The sequence below is a fragment of the Pinus tabuliformis genome, chromosome 6 (assembly GCF_031772625.1).
Source record: "Pinus tabuliformis cultivar Carrire ecotype Pingquan chromosome 6, CPIR1, whole genome shotgun sequence".
Lineage (NCBI taxonomy): Eukaryota > Viridiplantae > Streptophyta > Pinopsida > Pinales > Pinaceae > Pinus > Pinus tabuliformis.
In genome coordinates, this window is record NC_142292.1 from 1,024,811,374 (window position 1) to 1,024,833,033 (window position 21,660).

General features: G+C 37.1%; 1 protein-coding gene across 3 annotated transcripts; it reads right to left on the reverse strand.

Annotated features, from left to right (window-relative positions):
- Positions 1–12,600: 12,600 nt before the first annotated feature.
- LOC149262493 (uncharacterized) lies at positions 12,601–21,002 on the reverse strand. Of its 3 annotated transcripts, none has more exons than XM_089424809.1 (4): positions 18,514–21,002; positions 17,314–17,410; positions 17,027–17,113; positions 12,601–13,224 (listed from the first exon to the last, which is right to left on the reverse strand). In XM_089424809.1, exons 1-4 carry the CDS (start codon positions 20,011–20,013, stop codon positions 13,175–13,177), a joined length of 1,734 nt encoding a protein of 577 aa, XP_089280935.1. In that variant the 5' UTR covers positions 20,014–21,002; the 3' UTR covers positions 12,601–13,174. The 3 variants fall into 3 exon arrangements, with proteins under 3 accessions (XP_089280935.1, XP_089280931.1, XP_089280940.1); XM_089424805.1 differs by having other exon boundaries at positions 17,308–17,410; XM_089424814.1 differs by lacking the exons at positions 17,027–17,113; positions 17,314–17,410 and having other exon boundaries at positions 18,514–20,954.
- Positions 21,003–21,660: the final 658 nt, after the last annotated feature.

Genomic DNA, 21,660 nt, shown 5'->3' on the forward strand with positions numbered 1-21,660 from the left:
GTTGGGCCTTAGAGGTAGCGTTGGGGAGATTCTGTGAGGCAAACTAAGAGTAGATCAACAGATTCTGAGCCAAGAGAGGGTGACACAGCTCATGGAAGAGTGACGTAGTTCCAAACCAGTGCTTGGAGTAGCTTTCGTTGTCCAGCATAGGGAACAATCGGAGTCGCTGTGGGGTTTAATCATCCATTTACTTATTTGTCGGAATATGTGTCTCTGAATAGAGGTACTACTGCTGAGGATATTCTCTATTGGGTGAGACATTTTTGGCACCCTAGTTGTATTCATGAAATCTGCTTAATAATACAAACCCTCTATATGTTGCACTGGTTTTCCCGAATTGGGTGTTTCCGAGGACGATTGTCCAAAAATAACGATGTCCCTTGTGTTGTTGTCTCTGTTTATTTCAGTGCATGATCTGTATATTTGTGAAGTCTGCAATAGTGTTTACTTCTATTTTTATGCAATTAAATAACTTGTTAATGTAAAGAACAAGTAGGAGATTGTAAACCAGTAATTGCAGTAGGGGTTTCTGATATGTTAGATTTAGGAATTTTCACAGAATGAAGAGGCAAACTGTGCATCTGCAATCTTCAACAATGATAGATTGCTATACTCATTGTAGATAGTGAGGGCATTTGTATGATTTTGTACAAAGTTACGGATATGTTGTGCATCCTCAATAATGTTACCAATCCAAATCACATCAGAAGCAATGGATTTCAGTGCTAAGTTCAATGAATGGACAATGCAAGGTGTCCAAAACACTTGTGGATATTTAGCTTCCACAATCATGCCAGCAACCTTGCAAACAAGTGCATTATCTGTAATGATTTTCACACAAAAATAAACACCTACATATTCAATAAATTTAATAAACAACTCACCCATATATTGTGCATCCTTGTATTCTCTCAGTGTATCCAACGCTTTCAAGAAAACTGGACCATTCATGGAAGACACCATGAAGTTGATGAGTGGGTGTCGTGCTGGATCTGTCCATCCATTAGAAACAATGCTAACCCCAGATGTTGGCCATGATGATTTAATAGGCTCAAGCATTTTTTGCACCTTTTTTTTTTCCTTCATCAACAATGTGATTCTAAGCTTCTTTGAACCAGGAGGCACATACCCTGATGGAGCCCCTTGAGTTATAGCTCGGCACATCTCAATAAATAGAGGTGAGCGTGCAACATTAAAGGATATGGAGTTTTGATAGAAAAAAGGCAATGGTGAGATCAAGCTCTTCCCGTTTCTCCTCTTGAAAAATCTTGTCCATTAGACCAAGTGAAATTGTCTTTCTTTTTGTTGCTTGTCCCCCACTAGAACTCTCAAATGGGAATTTGTTGTTGTCTTTCTTCAAAACTGGAAGGGGGTCATCATTCTTGGTTTTTTTTTATTTTGTAGCCACATTTTCCATACCAACATTGGACTCTCTTTCCATTTCTTTGCTCTTTTGTAAAGCCACTTTTGTACAAGCTCCAACTCCACAACTTGGTAACGCCAACAAATGGTATTTCACACGGAAATATGTGCTTGTGAAAGTATTGTGGAAAAAGTTGCATCTCCAATTCACATTGCCTCCTCCCTTCACCTTGTTGCTTGGCCCTCGCTCTCTTGTGACATATTTCCACAAGGGATATTTCTCAATGTTGCATTAAGGAGGAAGTCTTCCCTCAACATTACTTGCAATAGAGAGAATACTGCAGCAAACTCTGATGAAATTGGGGGAGGAGGGGCATCCCCAATGGGGACATTTTTCCCCTTCCCTACTGCCCTTGATTAAGCCATGAATAATGTAAAAAAAATAAGCCATAAATGCACAAATTTGTAAAAGAGATGCATATGCAAACTCCTATAATAAAAATGCAAAAAAATAGAGAGAAAATACACTTACTTGTTGGTTGAATCCCCTTGAAAACGCTCCCACACCCTTTGCTCCTTGCTCCAAAACACTCACAGCAAACCCACAACAAAATAGAGAAGTGAAAGTGAAACAAAACAATAGCAAAATAGCCTTTTTAATGTCACGTGGTTACTTTTTTCGGATTCGTGTCTGGAAATTGGGACACATCATGTCTGAATTGGACATGATCCAGATTCGATCGTGTCCTAATCAGACACGATGTGTCCCAATTTCCGAACACAATTTGGCACGAATCGTGTCGGATTCGACAAATTCACAACACATTGGCCATTTTGAACGAATCCAGTTTCATAGGTGCTCAAGGTTTAGTATATTTGTTCTACTAATTTGAGGAGGGAAATTTTTTAAAGATTTTTTCTCATTCGAAAACTCCTTTGATATTGAAATAAGGTATGATTGTAATATATTTTGAAATTTTCATTTCAACTATTCATATTGAATATTTGAAAATGGAGAAACATGGCAGTACACCCATAGTAGATTGAGTGTTATGCCCCATTTGATTTCTCAAGTATCTCAGGATTCCTAAATGAGCTCTCATCATATTGGGACATTGAGAACATTGTGAAATTCCATGGCTACACTAATTCAACTACATTACATATTGTATCATTCATGAAATTATTTCAAATATTGGTGTTGTCAATGAAGATATAATGATGAGAATGAATGTATATACCTTGGAAGATTTTATAGAAATATGGTTTGGAAGTCTTGGTGGAAAGGAATTATCTTCATTTGCAAGTTTTATAAAAGTATTCAATAAGTGTTAGGATCTCAATTATGAAGAAGAATAGGTTGAAGAGTGGGCCTTATGATGGTCATGTGATGCTCGATACTTGTATTTGATGATTCTATTGAATAGCAACGCCTTGAAGCCACTAGTGGTTGAAATAGAAAAAAAGTTTGAAGCATTGCATGCTCTTTTTTCCTCCATAGAAGAAGAAAGCCATGGGCTACTCATTTAAAAATTTGAAGATGAATTTTATGATCACATGGATGACTAGCCTTCTCTTTCATCATATGAGCCACTTATGTATGAGATTTCAAAGGTAAGGAGAAAAAGTGTGATGAAGTTACTAAAGACCATATTCTAGCACTTCATAAAGATCATAATGTTGAATACTATCCATTCTATCTGGTTTCAAAAGAAATATCTTGCAACAATGATATATAGTGGCATGAGGATATTCCAACTCCCATCATCTAGGATTCTAAGGACACAAATTTGGTAGGTTATGTTCATTTACCAAATTCTATATTTGATGATGAATGCTTTAATGATTTGAAGAGGGTTTTTATGGTAGAGAAATCTTTGGAGGATGAATAAATTGTAGGTGCTTCCAATATCTCATAGATAAACAACATGCTAGTCAAGAGAGTGATGAAGTGGACACTTGTTTTATGATTAAGCGATGTTGATGGGATATGGATCACCACTTGATTTGTGGAGATTCCTTCTATGACATAGATGGTAAGAGATTGATAGATGAAGAAATGAATTTACACCTTCCTTTTCGAATTAGCTTTGGGAGCCACCTCATGGAGAATGAAAAGGGAAATGCAAATCCTATTTCTTTTTATCTGAGATACCTAAAAGATGTTGAAGCATGTGTTGCACATTTTTTTGTTGATAATTATTTAGGTATCTTCATCAATGGAGTATATTTCTTCTAGCATAAGGTGCATTTTCATTACATTACACATGTAGAAATTTTCCATACGTGGATATAGGTAGCTTGTACCCAACTCATGTATATAAAATCAAAAAAGGGACATTAAACAAACCTGTAAATATCTGGTGTATTATAGAATTTTGCGGTCACGTCCAAAAGAGGGTATCAAGCCCTAAATAATTCTTTGATTTATTTTTCTAGAGCTAATGTGTTATGGCATACATCATATGAAGCTTGGATAGATGACAATAAAGAAGGGCGGCAAAATTTTTGCAAGCTTATTTCGGAGCCACCTTCTAAAACCTTGTTGTTGGAGGTTATGGCAGGGGATTTGCATGGCAATGAAGGAATATTGTTGGGTCTTGTATGATTAGAATTTGGATATTCATTTTGTAGTGCATGGAAGTGATTCATGGTAAGATGATGTGTTTCCCTATTCATATGCCAAAGATGATGACTATAGTAGTGTCATCCAACTTTGGATAGAGAAAACATGTAGCATAACACACCAACGTTGGTATAATCGTGGTGTTTTCTTCCATCTTTAGGATATCACCCATACTTTTTATCTATATGGTGACAAAGGTTCCAACATATGCTTACAAGACACTTGATGTAGCCTTGTTTTGGCTCATTACTGAACACAAGGGGAGATAACATGTTCATCAATTGGTTATAGCTTGAGTTATTTTGGGATGGAGTGTTATCCTTCCCAGTAACGTTCTATTTTGTAAGTGACATGTTGAACTCATAATGAGTATATTGTTGTAATAGCTTTAAACATTATCGTGGACTTGGCCTTGTTTCTTAAAGAACCTAGGGTTTACCCTCGATACCATCCTCAAAATGAGGAGAAGTGACTAAGGGGATTCCCCAAGATATATTACTTATAAAAAAGGGGGGAGATCTTAGGTTACATTATATGATGCAAGGGTTGCATTATCTATTTGACTTCACTTAAGTTGTAGAGTAGGGTAGGAAGAACAAGCTCAATGTTCATGAGTATTAGGTTTCAGGTATATGTCCTCTTTGGCCTTTTAGCCTCATATCTTTATTTGTAGTGCCCCTTCAGATTGAGTATTATGTGAACATTCTCAATTCCTTTGCAATGGATTGGAATGAAGGAATCACAATGTGTGATGGAATGTGAATTGTTGGATCCATATTGTCATAAATAGCTAACCCTTTTATTAATTTTGTAAATACAATAGATATTTTGGAGTTCAATTGTACTCCACTAGGGGTGTATAGCCTTGTGTTGCCCTCTGAAAAGGCAAGGGTCAATTTGCATTTTCATGGATTTTCCTCTCTCATGAAACACGGTAAAAGACCCTTGGAGTTCAATGACAATTGTAGGTGTGGGGGAGTATGTTTGGTTTGTTGGAGTATGTTCTGAAGGCACATTGCACCATGGGATTTCATTCATGCATACTCGATATAGTTGAAGCATGATTACATGGCTTACGTTACATTTGTTGCACCATTGATTGAGGAAAGAATAAAGGTTGAAGCTAAGGCCTAAGACCAATGGATGAGAAAGCAATTTTTAAAAGATGAATGCCCTATTTCAAGAGGTGGCTAAAGCATGACATATGGAAAGACAAAACCCAAAGAAGAAAAAAATACCCTACAATGGAGAAAACACAAAGGAAGACATTTGGAAAAAAAAAGCACTAAAGCAGGAACATCTTGCTTGAAATGGTGCAATGTGGCACTAAAAGGTATCGTTATGGTAAGAAAAGGTCCACTGTGGGGATTACATTAGCTTCATCTACATTGTGGCCACAAAAGGAGGTAATAAATCAAGTTAATGGAGAAGTGCCCAAGTAAAAATAAGGTCAAATTCACTTGGAAAGTTTGATGTTGTATTTGATGATGATGAGGTTGGGACAAGTAGCGGGGGCTCCAAATGAAAGAAAAATTAATTAGTTGAATATAGCTTTAAATTATGTTTAGGTTGGCCCTAACCTAAATCCATAATTAAAACATAACTTTAAATTATGTTTAAGTGGATCCTAATCCACTCAAAAGAAGAGTATAAGTGCCATTTCAATGGAAATTTTGAACATTCATTTTTAAGTGCTCATTTGGAGAGAGTAAAAGGGTGCTAGGGTTATTAAAAGACTTTAGAGATGCACTCTATCCTTGGGAGTTTCCATGCATCATTTGAAGACTTCTCAAATCAAGAAAGGGATTTTATGGAGGAATACCCTAATTAGGGCTTGTTCAAGGTAGAATCAGTTCCAGTGCCAATAGTAGCATATCCAATCCCAACAGTTTGCCCATAAGTGGCAGCTTACTCAGTTTACCTAGAACTGTGTATTGTCCACCAGTCTTTATGCTTGCAACTATCTAAGCGACTCGGTAAGGAGCTCCTATCTATATAAGCTAAGGGGTTTAGCCACTCTATGAAGGAATTGGATCAAGGACCGGTCTTATACCATACTATTATGTCCTTCAATACAAAGACCTTGTTGGAGTCCCTGCATCTGTCCCTTCGAGGAGTAGTTGCAAAGCCCACTTCATTTCGAGAACCACCAACGGCAATGCTAGTTTCATCTGAGTCAATTCGAGTAGATTGATTGGGAGAACCCGTGAATGTGCCAATTGATTATGCTAATGACCCTGTTTTCCCAAAGTAATTGAAGTAGCACTCGTTGAAATGCCCATTGAAGTTTACCTAACAATTGCTCCTATAAATTGAAGAGAACTACATTTGCTTGAGGTATGGTTGGAATTGTGTAAGTTCTCCTTCAAGCCTAGTGGAAGATCAATTAGGATGAAATGTGCAAATTCCTATCTCTTTTTTTGCTCCTTCATGGATGACTAGGCTTTTGTGAGGATTACCATATGTTTTTCTATTGAAATAATCTTCCAAAAAAGGGTAGTCTTACCCCAATAAGAGGACATTAAGATTGAGGTGAAACCCACACTATCTCTTGATGTAAGCTTGGATAATTAAAGGAGTTTGTTGTTGTAATTTTTTGGTTGGGGTTGTTCAATCCTTGTTTGGTTGTTTTAACTGAGGAAAAAGAATAAGTGTGCCATGTCATGGCTTTATTAATTTCATGTTAAATTCATATTGAACAATCTATGTATTGTTGGTTGTTCATTCTATAAGAAGGTCGCCTACTTTGAATACTTAATATTTGTTTTCATATGTGGCTATCCTTCAATTGTTCATGGTTGCACATTATGGTTTAGTTGAAATTTCATGGTTGTAATGGTGCATAATCTAAAACTCTATTTTGGACTAATAATCAATGCATTAATGAAAGGTGATTGCATTTTTCCCATAATATTCAAACCCTTTTGTTCTTAGATAAAGGACTCCATCAACAATTATATAGCCACTAGTATTAGCAATCCATCATCCTTTAAATTCTAAAGAGCATCTCAAGCAACCTTCACCATGTTTTTTACCCATGTGCAAGAAAATGAGTAGCCTAAGGTGAGAAGAAAAGTAGTTATGGTGACAGTGGACAACCTTTATAAGTGCCCCTAGGGCAGCACTCCATCCAAGGACTTGAATATCTTTGACCAAATATCTCCAAGGTAACAATAGTTATGATATTGTTGTTCAATTTTCTAATTCAATAAAGCATATCTAACTCAAAAAAAGTAACATGTAATTGACATCGAAAAAGAAACACCAATAAAAACTTTAGATTTTTGAAAACTAAAAGCATAGGAGTATAAATTAGAGGTGTAGTCATTGCATATTTGAATTTCATATGAATCCATATGTGATGAAGAGTACATCTAATAAATACAAATACTATTACTAAAGCCAAGAAGTGAAATATATTTGTAGCAGTAGTCATAGTACTTATCATCAACATTGAAAGACTAATTACAAAATGACTACTTGGTTATTTGTTTGCTAATGAGCCACCCATCTCTTTATATAGAATTAAAAGACAAGTCCAACATGCAAAATGTCTAATAATAGAAGAGCATAACTCCCAAAATAATGCCCTTTAGATATATGCCAAGAATAGGTAGACATGCCAAAACACATCATCACACTCTCCCATGTGGTGGTTAGATGCCAACTCTATTGACAATAAACAGAAAACAAATCAGAACAACAAAACTAATAATCATGTCCTCATTTCTTTCTTTTACAATTATGCTCCTTATATTGACCAAGTATTATGAATATTTTACAACATTTCTTAAATAAATAAATAAATAAAAATAAAATTGAAATTAATCAATGCCCAAATATACTATCTTCTTGTTGACTCCACAAATGTTATTTACATCGTGCATGTGTACTAAAGAGACTAACAATGGATGCATTAGAAGGAATTCCTCATATGTATGGGCAGCGTATGTATCTTACAATTTGGATGTCAAGTTATATATGTATGGATAGCCTATGTATCTTACAATTTGGATGTCAAGTTATATATACAAGTCATCGAGGCACCGAAAACCTATAAGTTCATCATGAAATTTTTAGTTGCACAAAGATCGTTAAGGAGGTTGACCTTCTCTCTCTTACATTGTGGATGTGTACTAAAGAGACTAACAATGGGTGCATTAGAAGGAATTCCTCATATGTATGGGCAACCTATGTATCTTATGATTTGGATGTTAAGTTATATATACAAGCCATCGAGGCACCAAAAACCTGTAAGTTCATCATGAAATTTTTAGTTACACAAAGATCGTCAAGGAAGTTGACCTTCTCTCTCTTACATATTCTCTTTCTTCTTGTTGAGCCTAAGCATGTTACCTACCTCAATGCACTTGTGTACTTATCCTAAAAGATCATCAAAGGTTGCATCAGAAGAGAATTCCCCAATAATATTTATGGGGAACATGTGTATCTTATTATCGATATGCTTGTGCTAAAGATAATGTATACAAACCCTAAGGCCAAGTAATAGAAAGATGCAATAGGCTATTGAGCAATTTTAAACTAGGAAACCCAAACCTAGATCCTTTAAAACGATGAAGTCCAAGCCTTTAATTTTCTGGTTATGCTCTAACAATTTTCCCAATCTTAGTTGGCACCTATATTGAAGGATGTTGACATACTATGTAAAATGTTTGTTGGAGATATTAACTTCTACATGGCTTGTGCTTAAACTTGATATTCCTCATCATATGTATTGTAGTACCTATATAAGTTGTTTGTATTATTTAGGAGATTGTTAATTAGTTGTATTTAAGAAATTTGGTCTAAGATAGCTCCTAGATTAGTGTGTGGTTGAGATTTTTTCTCAACTATCTAGATTGTCTAGCTAAGATAATCTATCTTATGGCCTAACTTCCTGCGTTATTGTGTGTAATAATAATATACAGAATAAAAATTTTGTGTGCTATAATTCTATGTCAACACCAAATGTTTAAATAAATGAAGTATTCAAGGGGTTAACTCAATGGGTTCAAGATTGTTAATGTTATCTGAATGTAGGTTTTTGTTAGTATAACTATTCAGAAAAATGTCTTCCCTATCCATCACATGAAAGCATTATTTGCCGACACGTTTCGAACCAGCGAATGCAATTCATCATGAGGATTATAAGATGGAGAGAATCTGATCCAGCAAGGGTATATAAAGAGAAAAAATACTAAAAACAATGGTCATTTTTAGTCTTTTTTTCTCTTTATATACCTTTGCTGGATCAGATTTTCTCCATCTTATCGTCTTAATGATGAACCGCATTAGCTAGTTCGAAACACATCGGCAAATAATACTTTCATGTGATGGATCCGGAAGACATTTTTCTAAATTGCTAATGTTATTGGGTATTTGGCTAATTCCTTGCCAACAAATACAAAGTTCAAAAGTGTACTAATAAACTAATAATATACCCTGCTAGTTTATTAAGAATTTGTTAGAGATGTCATCCACATGGTAAGCACACTCCAACAATCCCAACCTTCCTCGTCAAGGGCCATAAAAAAAATTCTGGGAGCACTCTTATACAGTATTCTAGGAAAACACTTCACTTCCAGAATTTTTCTGGAAAGACTGCTCCCGCTTTGCTCTAGGCCTCTGGCAACAATGAACCAAACACCCAGGAAGCAAGTCCGAACTACAACGTTTATTTTAAGCTGCATAGCAGAGCCAAAGTCAATTGCTAGATGCTATCAACTGATATAAACCCAACATTATTCGATATGTTTAGAAATAACTGAGATATATAGAGTTCACCGTATATAAGGATAATCCTGTAATCAGGTATCACGCCCCCTCGGTGCACCATTCAATTATTTTATCTTTCACTCATTTAATATTTTAAAGCTTTTCAATCAAGCACTGAGCAAGATATAAACTCTCATTTAATATTTTAAAGCTTTTCAATCAAGCACTGAGCAAGATATAAACTCAACATTACTCGATATGTTTAGAAATAACCGAGATATAGAGTTCACCATATATAAGGGATAATCCTGGAATCAAGTATCACGCCCCCTCGTTGCACCATTCAATTATTTTATCTTCATTCATTTAATATTTTAAAGCTTTTAAAACAAGCACTGTGCAAGTTAAGAACTGTAGAGCTCCTGTGCGGGATGGGGAGGTAAAGGTGTTTGACCTTCTGGGGAAAGGGGCTTAACACATGTCCGACATTAAGAAGTTACTTTATTACTTTATCCTTTTACTATGCATGAGAGTTCCCAACCATGAACAGAAGAAGTTACTTTATTACTTTATCCTTTTACTATGCATGAGAGTTCCCAACCATGAACATAATATATTGAAGGAGACTTGGACACTCGACAAATTGAGCTCTCCTAAATGAGAAAACAATCTTTTCCGATAACCAAACATATAAATTTACATCTTATCTCTCCATAGTCTTCTGGAACTTAAAAATTTTCTACCTCCACATTGAATTATTTGCTTCCAATTCTACTTTCTGCAATTTCCAGGATCTTCAAGACTTTCACAGAAGATACATAAAGTTGCCTATAAGAAACTGACATTACAGGTCAAGGTATATCTTCTGTTTCATGTTATTTTTATTTTTATTTTTTTGAAAAAATGAAGAATTGCTTTGCTTTGACAGTAATCTTCCTAAAAATGTTAATATTCAGGCAATAGACAGTGGTGTATGGAACAGAGGAATATCAGGTAAATCAGCCATCTAAATACAACATAACGCTTCAGCAGAATCTCACTACAAAGTTCATTATGATCCAAACTAATTAAAATTCAAGCTTTAAAAAAAGTGTTTCTTGCCACGTAAAAAGCATTCTAGTATTCTTTGTAATTATCCTGTATAGTTGAACCCTGCAGTCAACCAATCCCCAATAGCGTTTCTACATAACTGTCCCCGTTTTCTTTGTTTTTACCAGACAATTAGTGTACAGGAGACATGTTTTCTTTTGTTTTCTGTCTTTTACCAGACAATTAGTGTACAGGAGACATGTTTTCTTTTTCCTTTCAGCCTTTGTACGGAACTAAATACTAAGATTGTTATGTTATCTCGTGTACATTTGAATTTCCTTTAAAAAAAAACTATAACTACTTTGTATAATGCTTGATTTTATAATGTAGCACCAGAAGTATATTCAGATATGCAATCACAAGACATTTTGTCAACAGCGTTTGCAATACTGACGATATTGAAAACATGTGACATGGGTTTAAATCCCTGTTTTAAAAAACGGCCGACTCGGAAACGATTCGGCCGAGTTGGTCCGAGCCAGACTAAAAAAATATGACTCAGCCATGGATTCGGTTTGGCCGGTCGGGTTAATACCGAGCCGGCCGAGTTGTCTAACAACTCCGCCGGTTCAGTATTAACCCGGCCGGCTCGGCCGAGCCCACTCTAACTCGGCCGAGTTAGTGACAGCGGCCCAATGAAACCAGAAACAGCAATTTAAAAAAAAAAACTTTTGTTGGGGACTCCAAACCGGTTTTAAATTTGCCTATTTGGTCTTTGGGGTCCATTCCCCTCTCCTAAACCTTATTTAACCCAAACAATGGTGGGAGGCTTTTGTTAGCCATTGTCCTGAATTGCAGAGATTTGCAATTCGTATTTTGAGTCAAACTTGTAGTGCCACTGGGTGTGAGCGCAATTGGTCTATATTTGAGAGGATTCACACAAAGAAGAAAAACCGTTTGGATCAAAAACGGTTAAATGATCTAGTCTATGTCTAATACAACCTCCGGTTCAGACGCAACCAATTGCTGAACAAAAGACTTGATTCACATCCCATTGTGTTGGACGACATTGATCCAACATCAGATTGGGTAGTGGAGAGTCATCCAGCAGAGTTTGATTCTGATGAGGATCTTGATTTGGATTTACAGGTGGAGGCAACACTCAAACATAATGTTCAGTTGAACGCAAATCCTGATCCACTTGTACCAGCCTCACAGCCAGCCCCAAGTCCTCCAGTTGTAGGCGCTTCCTCTGTGGAGCCACGACAGAAGCGCATATCTCGTCTATCTCAGCTTGCAGCTGCTGCATAGCCTGCTAGTGCTACCACTTCTACAGTTGCAGTTGGAGATGATGATGAGGAGCCATGGGGCCCCCTGTCTGACTCTGATGATAATCCAGAAATTGATCCACATGATCTTGGCTCCTCCGGCAGTAGCCAATAGTACTGGTCACAGTTTACTTTTGTTGTAGAGACCATTTCTAGCCTCTTTGGTTATGTGTTTTTGTTTTGATCTCTATATCATAATCATGTATGTATTGGACAGTGCACTGGGTGCCATTTTGATATAATGGATATATTCATGAGCCTGCTTTGATCATATGTTGTCTTCTAACTATATTCAAATGATGTGTGTTTGGAAACATGAATGAAAATCTTTAAAATTATGCTTTTTTATAAAAAAAATAAAAATATTTAATGTGTTTTTATCAATGACTGAATCACTGAAATCGAGCCCGCTGAGTCAATACCAAGTCAAAGTCGGAGTCGACCCTCAGCCGAGTCGGTGTCAGAGTTTAAAACATTGGTTTAGATACAGTACAACATAAAGGGCAACATTATAGCATGCAAAAATCTTTAACACGTATATAAGCTTAGAAATCTATATTTATAATCATAAAGTTGACTTCACCACAATAAAAATGATTCTATATAATGGCTTTGTACTGCTTTGCTATCTGCAGTCATATGCTTTCATCAAATCCCGCAGAGGGTTACATTTTTAAAAGCAATGCACACTTTACACCCTCCCATACAAAAGGGCAAAATCTAATTACATGGAAAGCAACAACCTTGCTTTCATTTTTCTGTACATAAAAATAATACGCATACCGACACCAGAATGCCACTGAAATCACCAAATTTCAACCAGAAATTCGTGGATCTGCTGACAGCAAATTTTGAACAACACTAGGAACTGCAAGCCAACTTGCTACCTGTAAAACTGTCACTCTGAAACAATGTGTAGAATTATTGAATATTTTTTCTGTGAAACACCCTATGACACACAAGCTTTTGAGGTAATGTTATGGAACTCACAAGAATTACAATGCTATTCATATTTACAACCCGTTACTCAGAACGTTACAATCTTTATGTCACGGTGGGGAGTTTGCCCCTCAGAGTTCCTGATCAAGTTAACGAAAAATCCGAGTGCTGCGCTCTAAGGCTCCCTTGTCTTGGTTCCCGCAAGTACTGAAGAAGAGTCACGGCCTGAATATGATAAAACCAGATATTTTTAGTAATGGTGTCATAACTACAAAAGTTCAGACATACATATATAGAAAGAGAGAGAGATTGATCATGCTAAAATCAAGGCACAGAAGCTCAAATCTCTACTTTAAACTTTTAAATGCTTATCATTACAGACTATTTAAATATGTGAAGAACATTAAAGCGAGCCTTACAAAAGATGATATATTCAAAACGTTAGTAGTGAGTAAACATAACAGAGAGAACTTTATATAGTAGACCGTGTCATTCTTCACTTATAATCCATTGCCTCTTCCAAAATAAGCGAAAACAAAAACAATTAGGCACAGAGAACTTCTGAAATGATAGTCTCCTAGCAGACAAATACAAAGACAAGGTGGCACAATAGAAAGATCTCTATGGCTGGAAAGTAAATTTTGTAATGGCCTTACAAAATTTAGGAAATTATGATACCGATAAAATCTAGATAGTTCGACAACTCTCTCAGATAAAGCTAACTGGAAGAGCAAGAGCTATTCATCTAAAGATTCTGAGGAATTTAGACAAGAAGACCTACCAGTATTCAGCAGATGAGGGTCAGGTAAGAACAGGAACAGCTCCATGTTTTGACTCCTTAATATGCTTCCCAAAAAACAAGTTATTGACAACAAAATTGTTTAAAAGCTTGAGTTTCTAGGGCTGCATCTTTCAAACTGGTGAGACAATATGATGGTGTGACATAACGTGTGGACGTATATGCTGATCCACAATTATATGTTGCATTTACAAAACCGCCTTCATGTACTCATCTCGCTATAAATTCATTGTTTAAGGACAGAGTGCTAAAATCTATAATGGATCACTTTTGGAACTCCGATGTTCAACTCAGAAATAGCAACATGTTAGTTTAAAGAAAACATCACGCTAGTCTTTAATTTAATACTGAAAATATCTTCTGCAATTGCCTGTAGCGAGGTATTCACTAAGATATCACACTATCCAAGCAGGAGATCCAATATACTGGGTAAAATTTATCAATCAAATGGACTAGGGTAATAAACACCTTGCAACAAAGGTTCTACAGTCCTGCAGCTGCCAAGCAGAGGACTTGCATTCTGGTGGAACATGTTTCAAAAGCCTGAAATGTGTGTTGTCAAGTTGCATATCTACAGAGATGCACTCCTTGGGAATAGATACTCCTGATTTCTGAGTTTGCCTGAGCATGCCTCAGATGTAACTACTATACTCACCAGTGGAAAAAGACAATTCAGAAGAGTAGAAAAAAAGGAATAGAATCTCACTTAAACATAGTGCACACAAGTCCATCAGATTGTAGCCCAAGGGATTAGCTCAACCAGTTGTCACAATGTTGATGGGCAGCCAGCAGGGGCCTGGTCCGAATCCCCTTGGGTGAGTATGAGGCACACCAGTCTACACCAGCAAGTTTACTAGGGATGTCATCCAAGAATGTGGGAAAGCATCCCTTGAGTTTTCCAGTGAGGTTTCCCTTGGGGAAAAAATCCACCAGGTTGTGGTATAGGGACATGTTGGATCACTTACATGAAATTATGACACAGGTTCAAAACTGCCAAACATGCTCCCAGTGATAATGCCATTGACAAAGTCTTTCAGGATGTGGATCATGTTAATACAGCAATACTGGTTCCCTTGATGATGAGGATGTGTTGTCAAGGTGGGTTCCTGTCTATTTTTGAAAATGATACCAGGTGCAGGTCACTGGGTCACTTTGATGGAATACATAACCATCAGTTAAAACTTTGTAGCCAAAGGTCCTCTGTTTGTAATGATGACATCTTGCAAGGAGTTAGGTACCCTCCCCCAGTCAAGAGGAGTTCAATGACCAGAAGAAAAGTTTATATAAGTGTGTGCATCAGAATACTCGCCTTTTCTGATTTTATGAACATACAATCATATTTGCAGAGATAAAACAATTGTATCATATGATTGCAAATGTGCAGATCAAACAAGTACAAATTTCACTCAATATGCTACTTATTTGACCAATTTTTTGAACAATAAATGGTCAACCCTAATTGCATGTCTAATATCATAAGTACTTTTATGATATCCTCTCTTTTTCAACAGGAAAATCTCAAACAATGGCTGCCAGGGACTTTCATCAAAGACTATCTTTGAATTTGTGCTGAAGGTGGGAAGGTAAAATAAGAGTTGGACCAAATTATAATCATGTGTGAATAAATTTCATGCACGTGTAACTCTAGTGAAAGGATTTATTTACTATGCAATAAACTAGAAGACATTAAAAGTTAGTACATAATACATATGCATAGGGGAGGCATGATTTGTAAATAACAACAGACTTTCAGAACATGAATGAAACAATTTAACATGTAAAAGGCTTGTGGCATACATGGTTCAGCAGCAGAGCTATACCATTACCAAGTTGAAACAAATGACAACTTGGATAATCCAGGTGGTATGAGTGACTTCCATGATGTGCTCCTAAAATCCTTGAATACAAGAATGCTTAGATAAAGGGGTGAGGATCATCCAGCATATTTCCTTCCCAACCCATTTGTCTTCATTATTTCTTATTGGCTGTTGAAACCTCCTGGCAAAAGGTAGAAACTTACAGGCAGGTTCAAGACAGCTATAATATAAGAGTTCACTCTGCCACGAACATGCCCATATTAAGAACAAGTGATCTTGATACAGAATGAGAGAAACATGTTGCCGTACACACACAAAATGTTTTTATGGTGAAAATAACAGAGATAATTGTCAAATACTATGAATGAACAACATGATGAATAAAGGGTATTTCTGGAACCTTCAGTTATATGTTATCAATATTATAATTCAGGTCAATGGGGTAGTGCTTCTGCGAATCAGCAGTTAAGATGGAAGCATGTCAGTCCACCCACCATGGATCAATTCACCCGTGAGACACAAATAGGTGGTGGGGGCAGGGGCAGGTCCTAGGTGACTTTAACAGGCAGTGCTTGTTTTAAATGGTCTGCTCTTCAACGGTTGTTTTGCCCACATAATTCAGGAAGCCATAAACACAACAAAATCTTCACAATTAAGTTAAGGTTATATCATTTTTTTGTTAAGACTTCTGTGATTTCCCCTCAGTGCTCACGTTTCAACTGAAAACACTAAAGTTGATAGGCATTTCAAATTTCAACCTAGTGAAGAATAGCCGAATGTGACCACCATCACTAGAGCACACATTTTAGGGTTGGCTTCTGACTAGCAATTTATTAAGTATTTATTTGAGAAAGAGCTCATCTTGAATACCTTTTATAAATAAATAAGTGTGTAGAGAGAGAGCAAATTCACATGGAACAAGATTTCCCAAAAAAGCTTCAACAAATTAAAAGTAGCATTCACAAACATATCCTTTCTATGATTCCTTATATAAATAAGCCATTTGAATTAAAAATAGCATTCACAAACATATCATTTCTATGATTCCTTATATAAATAAGCCATTTGTTGTTGTCAATAAGTAGTAAAACTGTGTTTTTGCACTCTTGGAATTCCATGTCCATTGTGGCAACTTTTATTTGCCTGTTAAACTGTTGAAACAAGATATATATAATCTCAAGATTCTCAATCTGTGCTACTGGGCTGGTTTTCCGGTGGGCAGACCAGTAGCACAGAGAACTATCACATGTAAAGCTCTATTTCGGTAATAAAATGGCAAACCTTACACAAAAAAATAATTAGTAAAACTGTAATAGGAGCAACCATCATGCAAAAGATAAAAGTATTTACATATGATAGAAAAAAGGAAAAAATTGTCCTATGTATGAGCAATATGTGTTTGTAATCTTACATGCAATAAAGAAGTGAAAGGATTTGCTTGGTGCATGTTCACGATAGAAACAAATCATTGCAGCTTCAATATGTTTGATCACACAAACTTACCATGGAAAAAAAACGAAAAAAATATTAGAACTATGCAATGGATAAGATTTGCAGTCATGCATGCTAGAAGTAAGGCAAATCGCATGTCCAATGCCCTTCCTAAACTCTCTTTCATCATTTACATGCAATTCTCCCAGCTATGCTAACTCAAACTTATCATGGAAAAAAATGAAAAAAAAAATATTAGACCTATACAATGGATAAGATTTGCAGTCATGCATGCTAGAAGGCAGATCGCATGTCCGATGCCCGTCCTAGGCTCTCTTTCATCATTTACATGCAATTTTTCCAGCTATGCCAACTCAAGCCAGGAAACTGTCAGAGTATGAAAAACATTAAAAAACAAGAAAAAATATCATAGCAATGCAAGAGAATAGTGTCATTTGGAATTAGGTACAGAGTATAATACACGTTGATACAAACACCCAGAATTAAGAGACAATCTTGAAAGAAGGAAAATCCCCAACAACTTATTAGTTTCACATATGCAAATTTGATATATGAAGGCACTTCCATTGGATGAAGATCAAGATTCAAAACTGAAATCAAACTTGGCAGTTCAAAATTCTGTCATGTCAAAGAACGAGTTGGAAACATTTCAAATTCTCCTCTTTTCAATTTTCTTCTTTGGTCACAGTAATACCGTGAACCTTATAAGCATAGGATGTTTTAATTCATGCATTCCCACAACTTGTTAGGAAGTGTTTCCTGTTGTTTGTGAGGCAGAACTGTTTGGTTAGTTTTCAGACTGAAACTTGCAAAGAATTCATTTGCATAGTGTGCGATCCCAACGCAATTGAAATAAAAAATTAAGATGGAATTGAATCTATTTGGAGTGTAATCTTGTGTGCTTTTAGTATTGTTTCCTAAATTTAGCATGTGTATGGTTATGCTGCAAATGTCATTCAAGTTTAAGTTTTCAGGAAAGCTGCTACCCCACAAATACCTGAAGGCTCTATAATATACTCATAAGACTAATGCAAATAAAAATGGAGTCATCTATGGAGGCAGAGGAATTGCCCAGACGGCCAAAAGTGGCCGGAATCCAGGCAAAAAAATTTCAAAAAATCTTGTAGATGCAGTGTTTGAATCATGTTTTTGATGACGGAAATGGATTCAGCACCATCAAAAATGTCTAGGGCACCTAAAATTATGAATTTAACAGTTTTTACTTGGATTTACAAAAATACCCGCCAGACTTTTGCAAAATATGACTTTTTCAGGGCCAAAAACCATTATTATGGTTTTTAGACTACGGCAATAAAAATGAAAGCAGCTTACAAACAGTTTGCAGACCTCAGTTCATTGGTGAAGACCAATTTATAATCATTTGAGCCAAATAAACGATAGCTTTAGCTTCTGTATTTAAGAGTGCTGGAAAGCAACTCATCATACCTTTTGTTTTGCCCGCGTTGTGCCTGACTGTGACAATGCAACCAGAGGAGGTATCGCCCCTTCGCGTAATACTAAAGTACGATGGAGGTAACTGTCTTCACAGAGTTGTAGAAGTGTTGCAGTCGCATGTTCCTTTCCTCTTGGCGAACCCACCTCCACTACTTCCACCAAGACAGGTATGCCTCCTTCATCGACAATGACAGTTTTTCCTTCAGGAATGCTTGCAAGGTTGCCGAGCAGAACTGCCGATTTATCCACCATACCAGTGGAAGGTTCTGCCATGAGATCCACAAGTGGTCTGATTACACCTGCACGGATGGCTCTCTCCTTATTCTCCCGAAGAGAGGAAAGAGTGTAAAGGGTTGTAGCTGCATCTTTTTTCCCTCTTAAGGAACCATTAATAAGCAGAGCTACCAAGGGAGGAATCGCACCGGAAGCTCCTATTGTAACCTTATTATCCTCTATGAGTGACAGACTCAAAAGGGTACAAGCTGCATTCTCTTTCGCTGTTGATGTTCCTGACTTTAGTACATGTATAAGGGGCTTGATAGCTCCAGCTTCTGTTATTTCAAACTTGTTGTTTTCATAAAGAGACAAATTCAACAGAGCAGTGACTGCATTTTCCTGTGTTAGAGGATCCACAGAATGTAACAATGATACTAAAGGCTTTACAGCCCCTACATTAGCTATCATAATCCTATTCTCCATGTTATTTTTTGCATATAACCTCAACTGTGCTGCTGCCTTCCTCTGCAACTCCGTTGATGTTGATTCCAAATCTTCTACCAAACTTTTAAAAATAATCTCCAAATTTTCAGTTTCAAGAGTACCTGATGTTGCAACTGTTTTTAATAATGGCGATACATGCCGCGCGCTCCTACTTTGCCCATGTTCTTCTAAATGTCTCGACTTCACAAATCTACCTATCCACTTGGCCTGAGATGCAGTCTCCTTTGGAGGGCAAACTGGAGGTGGGGATGAAATTGTTGCCAGCCTCTGTAATTCTCCAGAAATATCACTGCTGTAGGAAGACAAATCACTGAAAGCTAGAGAGAAGTCTAGGGAATTAACCTCATCAGCAAGATAAGAAGAAGACGGGCCCAAGCTAACATCGCCACTACTAGTGGCAGAGGAAACATTTGATAGCCTCATTGGAAAAGAACTTGAGTTCTCTAAGGCCAAAAAACCACTATTGTTGTTCTTATCTGTTTCCCCTTCTCCACTAAACCAGCCTTCTGCTTGCAGATTCTTGTCTATTGGGCCACTAAAAACTCTGCTTTCCACTGCTCTGGCTTTACCTCCTCCCTCATCAAATCGGGAACGGAAGGTTCTCATAGATCTGGGAACAGGCCTCCCAAGGCTATTTGAATCACTCTGGCTACCACTATTGTTCTTTCTCAAAACATTCGGACAACTGTTGGACAGAGAATTGTTGCAATCAAACTGTGACTTATTATACGGATAGTGCTTGGAATGGGGATCAGCGGCGACAGACATCATGATAGCCTTAAGTCTAGAAACTGCAATATATTAAATCTAAAAACAGATCAGCAACAAGCACTATGGATCCTTATTGGGATTTTCAGGAGCATTACCATTTAACAAGAGAAACTACCTGGAAGACGGTTTTGGATGCAATGGATCTTGGATAGTATTGAGTCAAATATGAATCAGAATGAAAGGTTTCGGACGAAAATCATGCGGATCTGAAAACAGATAAACAAAGGCTCCAGAAACAAACTAGATGAGGTCCATGGGCAGACCAGACAGGCCCACAGCCAAAGGTCTAGTGTGCTGTAGATAGACCTAATCGAGGTAGGCCCGATGTGGGTTTCGGTGGTTAAGGACAGTGACAGAGAGAGGAATAGGTAGACTATGTGGGTTCAACTTCAAACCCCACCCCACTCAGAAAAGTGAACGATGAGCGTGACCTATTGTACTGGGGGCGGCTGCTGACCCAGATGTGAAAAAGTGGTATCTGCGCACAAATTTTAAGTGGGCTGCCTCAATTTTGACTGGTAAAGTTAAACCTAATTCTTTGGACCGTAATGGTCAAGGTTATACCTTTCCAAGCTTTGAGATGGCCATGAAAGTCAGAAGGGGAGTGTAAGCAGAGGAATCAGATAGCTTGCAGCATCAGATTTATAATAATTACCCACAAGACCTTCCAAATTGGTAAAAGCCCTCTTGCATAAATCATCTTCAATCTCAGGCCCAGAAAGACGTGACTTTTCATTTAGAGGAAAAAAAAAGGGGGCACCGGGTAATGGTTGTGAGAAGGTTGTACGATGTAAGACAGGACAGCAGAGCATGTCCATTGCCCACTATTTTTGAGAACTAATTAATCCAAACAAAACTTTTAGGAAACGCAGGGCAGCTTCAGAGATCTGTGGAGCGGATACATTGGTAGTCGGGTTGGTGGATCGTTGTCCCCTCCGCGAATCGCGAGCATAAACAAAATTTCCAGATTTGAAAAACGTCTCCACAGGAAAAGACAAATTAAAGACCAATGCCACGCTTTCCATTCTTTTCTTATAAAATAGGCAACGGCCCTATCAGGTAACACTCTAAATGGAAAAGAGAATCTTAACTGGGACGACGAGGCGAGGCGAGTACCGTCTGGGTCTTTAATCTATAGGACCCTGTTTCTAATCTAATGCAATGGCCAAAACACCCACGAGATTACAGTACGGCATGCTTTCTGCACAGCAGTCTGCCATTAATCTCCATCCCGACGATCTGTCCACCCAAATAGTTTTCTTTATTGCGTTTCTTCAAAAGAAAGATTAAAAACACCAGACAGTCCTCGGAAAGACCACCATAAGATTAAATTACAGCGAATGTAAATCTCATCCTCACCGCCCATTTCATTATACATTTTATTTTCCCAATTTTTTCTCCCCAAAACATTATTACTATCCCATCCCATTTCATCATATATTTTATTTTTCCCAATTTTTTCTCCCCAAAACACTATTACTATCCCATGTTTTGTCTGCTGACAGACTGAAGCATTGGGTTCTGTCGGATCATGAAAACTTAAAAGGACATTACTGATTGATTACCAGAGACCGTTTCTGGCGATGGGCTTCTAAATTGAAAAAGTATTGTGGGTCTCTGAATCTTGGAATTGCGATTTGAACAATA